The 12040-nt window shown below is 48.4% G+C and overlaps 1 protein-coding gene across 2 annotated transcripts in view; it reads left to right on the top strand.

Annotated features, from left to right (window-relative positions):
- The window catches only part of BAZ1B (bromodomain adjacent to zinc finger domain 1B), a 57286-nt gene that overhangs the window by 42617 nt on the left and 2629 nt on the right, over positions 1-12040 (top strand). For both annotated transcript variants that reach the window (XM_036766883.1, XM_036766884.1), the window contains exons 12-17: positions 110-287; positions 1495-1677; positions 6405-6552; positions 7777-7924; positions 8595-8710; positions 10835-10980. In XM_036766883.1, the coding sequence (XP_036622778.1) occupies positions 110-287; positions 1495-1677; positions 6405-6552; positions 7777-7924; positions 8595-8710; positions 10835-10980 (919 nt within the window). The remainder of the gene's footprint in view (positions 1-109; positions 288-1494; positions 1678-6404; positions 6553-7776; positions 7925-8594; positions 8711-10834; positions 10981-12040) is intronic.

The raw sequence follows: 12040 nt of genomic DNA, 5'->3' as shown, positions 1-12040 counted from the left end.
AAGGGTTAATTGAAAGGTTATATTTTTTACCTGAATCCTAGCATAGGTTTGTGGCAGGCGACACTTGCTGTTCTAATCCTCTCGGGTTTTGCCATGGTTTTTTTCCCAGATACCAGGACATCACCCATTCTATCCATCTGGCTCGGAAACAGAACTTGGGCCTGAAATCCTGTGATGGCAATCAGGAGCTCCTCAACTTCCTCCGCAGTGACCTCATTGAGGTGGCGACTCGATTGCAAAAGGGGGGCCTCGGCTATGTTGAGGAGACATCAGAATTTGAAGCCAGGGTGAGAGCATGCAGGAAATTATTCCCCCATGGAAGGCAGCCACTGCTTTGAAAAATTTGGCTTGGAATTTTTTCTTTCTTTTTTTTTTTTTTCACCTTTTTCAAAGGTGACAGTGAGAGTCCTTATGATCCATGTGTGTAGATGAGCAAGAAAAGACCAATGTGGGACCAGCCTTTTGTTACGAATGTCCCTGAATGTGTTCATGGATCCCCCTCTCCTAGCTGGTGTCTGAAAGGCATGGCCTTTGTGAGTGTCTGTTCATCAAGCTTCCTTTCTCAGTAATTTCTTTGTGGCTTCAAGTTTTCTGTTTAGATGTCCCTTTCTGCCTGCTGTCACCACACTTTGAACTTCCCTTTTAATAGTTGCATCGGGTATCCTGCATTTGTCTGCTCTTTTCCTATAGCCAGCCATCAGGAAAGTTGTGTTAGAATGAACATTATTTTCATACATAAACTGTTGGTGAACTATTACTTTGATTGGATTCTGAGTGAAATTGAAGGAGTGCCCTAGGGGCCACAAGTGACAGATGTGGTTGGTCTGGGGTTCAAAGCACAGTGGAATCCTAGAGACTCATTACTTGTAAACTTGAGTTTGTGAACTGTTGGCTTTGTATTCCCAAACTTGCCAAGATACAGCTTCACTGAGCTGTCCTCAGAGAGGACTCCTTGGGAGTTGCCAAATGGAGAAGGAAGAAATAGGGATGGCTGTGTGTATCTGGAGCTGGCTGTACCCGGTCTGCATGAGGAAACCTTGGGTCGTTTGTCCACCTACAAATAAGATTTCAGGAGGTGGACTAGAATAAACCAGTTAATGTTTTGGGCACTTGTAGTCTTTCCCTTCCGGCAAAAACTAAGTTGTTACAAGTGGGAGTTGTCCGTTCCTCTTGGGGCACTGCCAGTAGCTTTACTGAGATTCCTGTTTGTCGGAAACTCCTCTTTTAGAAGAAGTATTGCACCATTAGCAAGATGGGCTTAAGAATGTGCTTTATCTAGATTCCTGTGGATTTCATATGAGTGGGGTGATTTCTATTTTGTGAATAAATTGTGGGTAAATTGAACACTTTCCATTGTGGAGGCACAGCCTTCCTGGGAAACTGACCTTCCATGGGAGCATATAGAACATTATGTTTGCCTTAAATTGAACTTGCCTTAGTCGAGAATGATGTGCATTCTCTCTCTTATTCATCTTGGCTTCCTGTGGTTTACAGGTTTTCTCGCTGGAGAGTCTAAAGGATTTTGGGGAGTGTGTGATTTCCCTTCAGGCCAGTGTCATCAAGAAATTTCTTCAAGGTTTCATGGCTCCGAAACAAAAGAGAAGGAAACACCAAGAAGATTCAGTAACAAAGAATGAAGAAGTAGATGAAGAGAAGAAGATGGCCGAAGAAGCGAAGGTATCAGGCCTTGGGGGACAGGAGTGGTTGGTGTTTGGTTTTTACAGTCAAGGTTTTAAGTCCTTCACATTTGCCATCATGCTCTGACCCGGGGCTGTTCCCTGGGCCCTCCTTTGTGGTTGCCCTCATCTTGTTTCTTCTTGTCCTTTGCCTTGGCTTGGCTGTCCTGCCATCATTCCACCTCAATGTTCTTCCCTCCTACTTCTCCCCTGCTCCTCCCCCTTCTAGCACCAGCTGCCCAAATGGGGCAGGGCAGGGGGGTGGGGCAGGGTATTACATGAAAGATGTCCAGGTGGGACCAAGCACACCTGCCTTCACACCATTTGAAAACTTCATTGCTGTATTTTGTTATCAAGTTTATTTAAAATGCCATTTATGTCAGAGGAGGCACAGTTAATGCAGTATCAAATGGCATGTGGAATAGAAAACTGGCTTGTCTCTCCACCCTGAATCATTTCCATTCCCACTTTATGTCACTAGGAGGCGCAGGAGGGCTGTGAAGCCCTTGATTTTGCAGATGCAAAGCCCATCACTCTCCCCCTGGCCTTTTGGCCCTTTGAGATCCTCTTTCAGGAGGCTTCAGAGGGCAGCCCTGCTGGCAGCAGAGAAGGCCTAGATCAGAGACATTTTCAAGATGGAAGCAGGGCGTGTCAGCTCAGTGATAGCAAGGGAGCGGGGTGGAGAAGGTCCCACAGCTGAGAGGGAGCTAACTGCTTGGTGTGAAGAGGAAGGGTCCAGTTTTAGAGAACTGTGGGAAATCCAAGTAAAAACTCCCCAGCAGGCAGGCTGAAATACAGAGCAACAGCTTAGAGATTTGGGCCAGACATGTAGATAGAGTGATTGACTCCATAGCAGTAGGTGAGGTCAGAGTACTAATAATCCACCAAGTTGTCTATATCCTGTATCTCTTGACAAAAATGTGCAATGGCCCTTGAAAAAGGCAGAGGAAGAAATGGGCAGAACCAAGTTACATTTAGTAGTTTATGATGTTCTCATAGGAGAAAAGTCTGGAGTCGTATGGTTATATGTGGGCGGGGTGTGAATGAGAGACTGGATTGGTGGCTCCTGCTCTACACAGATGGGCTCAGACTACAAAGTAGACTTTGACCTCCTTTGCATTTTTCATAATTGGCTTTTTTAAAATGCCCAGCCCCTAACCCCTTCTCCTTTTGAGAAGCAGCAAAGGATTGTGGAAAGCACTGGCCTTTAAAGACTAGGGTATTTATCTCCCTTGAATTGTTTGGGCCTCAGTTTTCTGGGCTGTATGATGAAAATAACAGAATACCACCCAGTTCAATTGTGAGGCTGTTCCTAAACGTGTTTGTGTTAATAACAGTCTCTGCATCTGATGATTTTACCCTCATCTAGTGAGAGCTTTTTCTCCCAGCCCGGGGTCTATGTATTGGATCCTTTTTTAGGAGAACCTCAGAAACTGTCAGGGCTTTCAGAGGGGCTTTCTGCTAATGCTGAGCTCCTAGAATTTTTTTCTCAATTCAATTTCATACAGAAGAAACTCAGCCAAACTCCCGTCTGGCCAGTGTGAAAGCCCCAAGTCCTTGTGAGCACTCTCCTGGATGTGATGGCAGAGGAATCACTGGAGAATTCTTATAGGACTCGGTGCCTGCGTTTGGTCACTGGAGAAGATGAGGGGTTTTTTTCCTCTCAGGCTTAGCCATCAGGGCCAAGAAACATAGCACATTAACAAGACTAGTGGGACAGAGAAGTGTTGTCACCAAGTGCCTCCAGTAGTGTTCTGCATTGAAATCCCTGCTCTTCCCTACAGCTCCCCACCAGAAATAACTTGGACACCTCCTTTTTTCCTCCCTGTTGGCTCCTGCTTGTTGACTGTTTGCAAGAACCATGCTTTCTAAACACTGGGCAGCAGCCAGAGCCTGTGGGCTCAGGGGCACTCGCCGGGGCAGTCCAGCCCAATCTCCCTCTCTGCTCCTGGGTCTGGTGGCTTACCTCTTCCCATTCTCCACATTCTCTTGGGGGGAGGAACGCAGCATTAACCTGTACTTTGTTCTGGGCTTGCCAGAGCACTGGAAAGTTGTCAAGGAAGAAGGGGCTGAACTGTACTTGTGATTCTATGTGCTGTCTTCCTCTCCTTTCTCTGTATGTGTCTCTTGTTTCATCTATTTTTGAGAGAGACTCATTTGGTTTCAAACCTGCAATAACTTGAACTTTACATGAATTTATTGTATGGAGATGTCCAGTAGTGGTGGGCCAGATTCACAGACCCAGCCGATTTCAAATGCCAAAGTCTTCCCTCGTGGCTGTCTTTCTGATTTTATACATGTTGACATGAGTGTGTTTTTGGTGAAAATTCTCTTCCTGTTGAAAGGTAGGAATAGCTGGTACATTGTACCCGAAGAGGGGAGGGATGCCAAGGCTTTTGATTTGAAGTGTGGTCATTTCCCTTGCTGACAATAGATCAAAGAGGAGGGCCACAAGTTTTATCTGGTTCACATAGATAATTTAAGACAGTGGTGTCAAACCTTCCATATTGGCTCAGAAAACCCCTAACATCATCGCATTTTTATTTTGTTAAACACTTCCCAGTTGCATTTTAATCTGGTTCAGGCCAATGTGCAAGTTGATCAAACCTGAGTTAGGACAGTGAGGACCGTGGGAAGAGTCCAGACCCTGCTGAACTCCGGCACTGGCTCCCTCATTTGGTATGATCTTGAGCAGATAATTCATCTCCCCCCAGGTGCCCCTAAAGCAAAAGAAAGGGGCCTTCTCATCTTCCCACCCAGCTAGAGCGTTCTGCAGATTGTAAGTGAGGCCAAGGTCCTGGCCTCATCCTGCAGCATCACAGATCAGAGGATACAACTCTGAGTTGCTGCTTTGCCTCAGCTCACGTAGAAGTGTCACCGAGCTCTTCCTGATTTAGGTCTAGTGCCCTCTCTGCCATACTGCACTGCCTCGATGAGTCTAGGCACAAACGTGGGAAAAATTCAAAGCTGCCCATTAAGACGGATAAATAGAAGACCTTGCGTGCAGTACCTGCCTGTATCCGCTGGAGGGCACTGCTGGCCATCTGTAGTCACCCCCTGTCCTGAGTCTCAGGGAAATAGACTCACATTTTTGGGTTTGCCCTATGGGGAGCAGCCCTGCAGGAGTGGCACCCAGTCCCTCTCTCCTGAGTTCTGTGTGGTGGGAACATAGAGGTTTTCACAGAGAGGGTACATGTGTGATGTTATCCTGCGCTTCACGGGGCTCCTGGCTATCGATCCTATGTCTGTAATACAGGTGCGGTGGCCATTTCAGAGCCAGTCCCACAAAAAGGGTGGGGTTGTAGCATGGCCAGTTTGTATCTGCCTTTTTGCAGGTACAGCTCGGTCTCTCCTCCAGTGGGTATATTTGTGTTGGCCCCCATGCATTCACATGTGTCCTCACACACACACCCATGGCTCTTGGCATCCAGGGCTAGAGCTCACTGACCAACCCCAGCCACTGACAGCTCTATTTTAAGGTCTGCAGCCCAGCAGGATAATTGACTTTCTAGTGTGTCTTCCATGAGGGGGAGGACAGGACCACTTAAAATAGACCTGTCTTTGCTCAGGGTCGGTCAGTGACGTCCAGTTTGAGTGCCAGGGATCTGTCTTCTGCTTTTCCATGTGTCTCTGTATTCTCCAAGTTCTGCTTGCTTTGCTCGGAACTAATTCACGCAGTTCTTCCCTCGTGCTGAGGGCCTCCACTCACTTGCCCTTTCTCCCCTTACACTGTGTGTAGATCTTTTTTTTTCTGCTGCAAAGAGTTCTACTAGAAGTATTTTAGCATCTAAGGAACTGTTTCCCTTTACAAGAAGCATTTATATAAGGGTACGTGGTATGTTTTTTCAAAGTGCTTACAATGTGCTGTGCATTGTGCTGAGTTAGCTCTGGGTGTGCAAAAGTGAAGCATCCCTCCCCACAAGGAACTTATGCACGAGGTCTACATGTGGTAATTAACGCAGTGTGCTGTGGGCCGTGGAGAGCTAGCAGAGGTTATTGCCTTCAGCCTTAAAATGGGGGGGTGGGGGGGAAAGGGGCAGAAGGTTTTAACTCTACAAGAATAATCCTTCAGATTTTGGAGAGGAAAGCATTAATGCTGACAGTGGAGCAGAGAGGCAGAAAGACCAGGAGCCCTCATCTTGTTGGTACTTTGAAGACAGACAGGACATACTCCTTCCCTTGGATCTTAAAGGCAGCTGGAGAGGAGGAGGCTCTCCATTTCAACCATCATTTGCAAAGATCCAGATGGGAGGTGGACCACAGCACTGATAAGAAGGCTTCTGTCTCTTTGCCTCTATCTTAAATCAGTATACATGAAGATATCGAGGCAAAAATTTTACATGGCGCTCTAGCTAGGACTGAGCTAGTGGGGAAAAGAAAAGTGGATGCTCTCTGTATGGAATAGCCCTGGCCTCTTTATGCTCCCTTAGAAGTTTGCTCCTTACCCTGCAAATGGAGGCAGCCACACAGTACCGGCAGGCTGAGCTTGCTCTTAGACGGCAGCTTCTGGCGCTCTGCTAAAGCTGCTGCCTTTCTTCTAGGCCTGGGGTTTTGTTGTTGTTTGTTCAAAGCATACTGGGAAAGGTGAACGGCCTTCAAGATTTCCGTGTTTCCCCTCCTGCTTTTCTACTTCTTCTCTGCAGAGATTTGTCACTGATTACACTACAGCAAGGTTTCCCAATAAGGCTCCCTTTTTCTAGTCCTCAGGCCACTTTGTTTTCTCTGTAGGTTGCTTCAGCCTTGGAGAAATGGAAAATAGCAATCCGAGAGGCCCAGACCTTCTCTCGAATGCACGTGCTTCTTGGAATGCTTGATGCCTGCATCAAATGGGACATGTCTGCAGAGAATGCCAGGTGCAAAGTGTGTCGGAAGAAAGGTATGATAGCACGCCACAGTGAGGCTAGTGGTACTATACACAGAGAGCATAGAGATCAGGCCGTTTGTCATTGCTCAGCCTTTCTGTGTCATCCCAGGATTTCTGTACTCACCCTAAGTCTCTACCAAATTTAGCAACCAGTAGTAGTAGTAGGAGGAGGAGTATTCAGGTTCTTTTCTTGAGATAGACATTCTTGCTCTCTCTCTCTCTCTCTCTGTCTCTCCTCTGCCCCGCCACCCGGCCCCCGTCCTGTGGGTTGAAATCCTCATTCCACTTAAAATGACAGGCCTATGTGTAGTTTAATGCCGGCATTGTTTTTTACTTAGTTGAGAACCTGTTTGTATTTGGAAGAGAAAAAACCAAAATATTTAGTCACACAAATTACTGAATTCCTACAGGGGTGTCTTTGTAATTCTTTGTCTGATTTAGCCATTCCTGCCAGAGCCCTCCCACCCCCACCCCTGGAAGTATTTAGAAAGACACTTTGGGAGATGCCCCCCCAGAGGCGTGGGATCAGTGATCCTGGGAACCGCACAGTACATGAGGGTCATGCAGACAGGCGGGTAGTAGCGTCTAGTAGAGGGACAGAGCTTACAGAATTTGGAGAGAGAAGCCCAGGTTGCTTTGGGCAGCCCTTTTCTGAGTCGCTGGTCATCCCTGCTTGACTGGATCCAGTGCCACCTTCCTAAGGGTGGGACCGACTATCTGTCACCCAGTCCCTGAGTGGCTCCTGAGGTTAGTTTAGGGCCACTTCAGGCCAGTTTATTGTCTGTGTTTGGGGCCCATCTCTTTTCATTGTCCCATTTAAAAAATGGGAAGATTAGTACCTGGCTCTTTCATTTTTCTCTCTTACAAGTTCTGTTCTATGGCAGGGCTTTGTATATGGGTGAAAAAATTACCAAGGACTTGAGCTGAAACCAGTTAATAAATTGACTTAAAATGAGTTTTGCTCGAGTCCTTCAGTGTGCTGGGGGATTTAAGGTTATTTTGGCTTTAAGTCCATGGCTTTGTGGGTTACAAAAGGAGGAGGAATTTGCCATATCATAAAGTTAGCTGAGTTACAGGGCACCTGCCTGGACCAGCCCTGCCCTGCCTGCTCAAGCAGTAGAATGTTCTGGCCTCAGTGAGTCTCCCCCTCCTGGAAACTGACTGTACGTTGCTGTGCTACCAGACCACATGACTCTGGTGGGGCTTGTTTTTTGTTTTGGGGTCGGGGTTTTACAGGTGAAGATGACAAGTTGATCCTATGTGATGAGTGCAATAAAGCCTTCCACCTGTTTTGCCTGAGGCCGGCACTGTATGAGATTCCAGAGGGAGAGTGGCAATGCCCAGCCTGCCAGCCTGCTACTTCCCGACGAAGCTGTAGGGGCAGGTGAGTGAGCTCAAGTTCAGTGCCCAGTGTGAACTTGGAGAGTCTAATTTTACTTAATGGCCCTTGCACCAGCAACTTTCCATTTTGGCACTTCTCACTCAGCTCAGATCTGATGCCTTTGTTACCCTGAGTGTGGGCCTTATTGAGGGTGAGAGGATCTTTGTTTTGTGGAGGAGGTCGAGGGTAGAGCTGTGTGATCCTTGTCCTGCCTGTCCTTATAAAGTTATAGCCTGCTCCATCTCAGTTACAGTTGGAGAACAAAAGGAAAGAGCCGTCCTGTTCCCAAAAGGTTAGACCTTTAGCCAGCTGGTGTAGGTGGAATTGTACTTGCTTTGATGTCTTGGTCACCTGCAAGCTGTCTTACCTCCTGGAATGGAGCCATCAGCTGAACTGACACCTGCCGGCTTGCTGTTGTCCTCCCAGCATTCACCCTTAAAATGCTGAGCTGGCCAAGGGTAGGGGATGTGTCGCCATTTTGTTTCTCAAGGGAGAGCATTCTTGGCTTTAGTTTGAGTCATGCCTGGCCTTCCTGGGTCAAATTCAATTCTCGCCCGTGAATGTTTGGACAAATATGTATAGTATGTGGGCAGATGCTGCCATGGCCTGTGTCCTACTTTGGGGCTCCTAGGATCCCAGTCAGTCTCCCTATATCCCCTTGTCCCCCAAATAGGAATTACACTGAAGATTCAGATGATGAGGACGATGGAGAAGAGGGGGATTCAGAGGACGAAGAAGAGGAGGAGGAGGAAGAAGAGGAGGAAGATTATGAAGTGGCTGGAGTTCGATGTGAGTTTTTGAGTGCATGACTGAACCTGGACTTGATTTGTCTAATGTAAACTTCTAATTCCCTGCAGCCAAAGACCACCATGAATCTTCTCCAAAGAGCCAGGGAGTTCATTCTGATTAGACTTGTGCTCTCTTGCTTCCTGCTTCCCTGTGTCACCTACAGGTGACATCCTTCCCAGCTCCCTTAGGCATCATGTCATGTAGCCAGAGATGGGCTATCAGATTTGGGGGGCGGGGCCTGGCCAGAGCCTCTAAACAAGAGCATGAAGGTTCTCTGCTTTGTGGTGGTGTGAAGGAATGTTTCACTGTAGCCCCTCAGAGAGTTGTTGCTTTGGCCTCTTTTGGACAAGTGGTGCTGATTGTGCATTTACTGCATCTGGGTGCAGTGAGCAAGCCTTCCCTCTGTGGTACAGGGAAGGCAGTTTGGCCAGTTTATCATGGCCTTATTTCTTTATGGACAAGAATAGGACCGCTTGAGGTCAAATCCTTTTGCTCTAGACAGTTTGAAAAAAAAAATTGCCCCCATATTGGTTTGTCCAGATGATTTTAACTCCCCATGCTCCCCCTAGCTTGTCTAGTCTTCCTTTCCCACCAGGTTCAGAGGCAGCCTTCTTGGTGGAGGGTGGACAGTGGGAGCTTAACCTCAGAACTGTAATTAAAAAGGCTAATGCTTCTTGCCTCATCTCTGTAACAGAATCACTAGCCCCAGAAATGTTTTCCCTTTACCAAGGGAATGAAAAATCCTCATAGCTCTTGGTGTGGGGAGTGCATTCCGAAGGTTCTCACTCACATTTCAGAGCAGTACTCTGTTTGCTTTGGCCATTGGTGTCAAAGTTCTACAGGATTGTTCTCATCTTTGTCCCCACAACGACCCTCCACTCCAAAGTCAGTTGAACACTGTGCCAGGGTTCGCCGTCAAGAAGTGCTTCTGCTATTGAAACTGGGACCAGTTCCTAGCTCTTCAGAACCCATACCCCACCATGGCCTTTGAGAGCCCCAGTGTCTGGGAACAGTCAGTTAATGAAGCTAACTCACATGATCCCCACGCCAGCTTGGTGTCCTCCTTTGGGCTTTGAATTCACAAAGAAGCTGGCACAGTTTTGGATGGATCCCTAAGGCCCTGGTGCACTAGCTGATGGCATCCTGAAGGGTACTTGCCTCATTTGGCTCTGCTTTGGGTGGGGATTCTTGACCTCTTGGAGTAGCCGGGCCCTAAGCCAAGTGCTCTGACAATAGTTAAAAAAAAAAAGGCTGCTCTGGTCTAAAAATACAGTATGAAATGTTGTCGGTCCAGTACTGGCCTCAGCTCCCCACCCCTGCCCAGAATTTCAGCTGCTGAGCATCCAGGATGAGAGCCTGGAAAAATCCTTGTGGCTAACCTTTGGTTTAATGGAGAAGGCCCGAGCTTAGATCTTAGTGGAGCATTTGTTTCTGAAGCCCTCCTAGACAGCGTGGCTCAGGGGGCATCATCAGACACGACACCAATAACAGTGGCCCTGATGTGGAACTGAGCAGATGACTTGGGGGCCAGGCCGGCCACTGTCCATGGGAGGTTTGTGCCCCATGCTTGTGACTTTGTTGTGTGGTATAGTCCAGCAGCCAAGACATAACCGCAGAGGTCAATACCTCCCCGCCTAGCCAAAGTGAGGGCAAAGATCAGGCCCTCTATGTTCTAGTCTCTCGGTAGAAGATACCTGCCTCGCCTCTAGGCACCTTGTTGGCCTGTGTTTCTTTGTGTTGAATTCTCCTGCCCAAGGGTCCTCAGAACAGCTCCTTGCTTTCCAAGGGGGTTGTGAGCAAATTAGATTTCCTGAAGTTTCCCACTGGCTGCTCAAACTGGTTAAGTAACTTGAGTTTGAGTGGGGGGGTGGGGAAGATGGGACGGGACAGTGGGAGTTTTTTGGCAGCTTCTGAAAGGCAGTATTCCTTTCTCCTCTGCTGGCTTGTTTTGTACGTGAAAATCTCCCTTCTAGAGAAAACGAAGCCTGAACATCCTATCTGGGAGATGGAGGGGTGGGCCTGAGGCTGGGAGTCTGTTGGGTCTCTGCCAGGACCAGGATTCTCAAGTTGTCCCTGTCACTGACTTCCTCTCTGGTGTAAAGCCACACTTTTTTTTTTTTTTAGTACGACCCCGAAAGCCAGCCCGGGGCAAGCATAGTGGCATCTCCTCCACTTCAAGGCCAGGCCGTCGTGCAGGCAAGAAGTTACATCCTTCCAGGAGAGCCCGGCAGAGGGCCCTGTCGGTAGATGAGGCCGAAGTTGATGAGCTGGTAAGCTTGAATTGCTTTCAGGCGACAGGTGGGGATGCCCCTCCCCTCCCTTCCCCCACCTCCACTTAATTGGGAGAGGTGGGGACTTTAGAGCAGGACCCAAGCCAGCTGGGACTTCAGGCCCTCCAAGGACCCAGCTATGCTCGGCATCCCTCTGCATTCGCCTTCACACTTTGTCTGCAGCTTGTTTTTAAATAGTATTCCTCTGTCTCCTGGGTTGGGGGGGTGGGGGTGGGGTCAGAGGGGCCAGGGCTCCTGGGTGTGAGAATGCCAGCAATGCCAGAAGCTTGCTTGCTGCGTTGGGTCCTTCTTCTGACAGTTGTCAGGGAAGACCCTCCTGGCCTTCAGACTGTCGGTGCTGTGCTGCCCAGTGGTTTGGGTGCGAGGAAGTACAAACACGGCCATCAGAGGGGGTGCAAGCCCCATCCTTGGTCAGAATGTCTAGTGGTTCTTGGGGTGTGGCAGAGCTTTGGCCCTGCTGTGGTCCCCAGCTGCCCAGAGGCTTTCTGTTGAATCTGGGTCACCTAGCACAGCCCCAAGGAGGCTTTGAGGGGCTGCTGGGCCTTGGTTAGCCCTTCCTTCTTACCTTCTCACCCTCCTCACCCCGAAATCTGGAGCTAGACAGCTCTGGTTTTCCCTGTATTTCTCTCCATGACAGCAAAGTCCCAGGGGCCATCAGCTGTTGCTGGTCATGGCTTTAAATGACATGTTGAGCCCTCCTAAAAGCTGGCTCTTACCCTGGCACAGCTACTTGGGGAAAGGCAAATGGGGCTGGAGCCAGGCAGGCCGATGCTTCTGGGCTGGGCACACTCTCCTTTGTCCATGCTGGAGCATTCTGCCCATAAACTTCCAGAAGAAAATGAGACTCTCTCTGCCCAGACTCCTAGCTTGAATTTATAAAGGGATTATCATCATCATTAATAATGATGGTGATGCCACAAAAGCTGTTGCTGGCCTTTGTTATTTTAAAGGGAAGAAGAAAATGTTCACACTATTTTTATCTAGGACACCTGTATGCTATCTTCCCTGCCACCTGCCCCATCCCCACCAGTGACAGCCT

The sequence above is a fragment of the Trichosurus vulpecula genome, chromosome 7 (genome assembly GCF_011100635.1).
Source record: "Trichosurus vulpecula isolate mTriVul1 chromosome 7, mTriVul1.pri, whole genome shotgun sequence".
NCBI lineage: Eukaryota > Metazoa > Chordata > Mammalia > Diprotodontia > Phalangeridae > Trichosurus > Trichosurus vulpecula.
The sequence above is the reverse complement of the archived record's forward strand: the minus strand, read 5'-3'. Positions and strand labels throughout refer to the sequence as shown.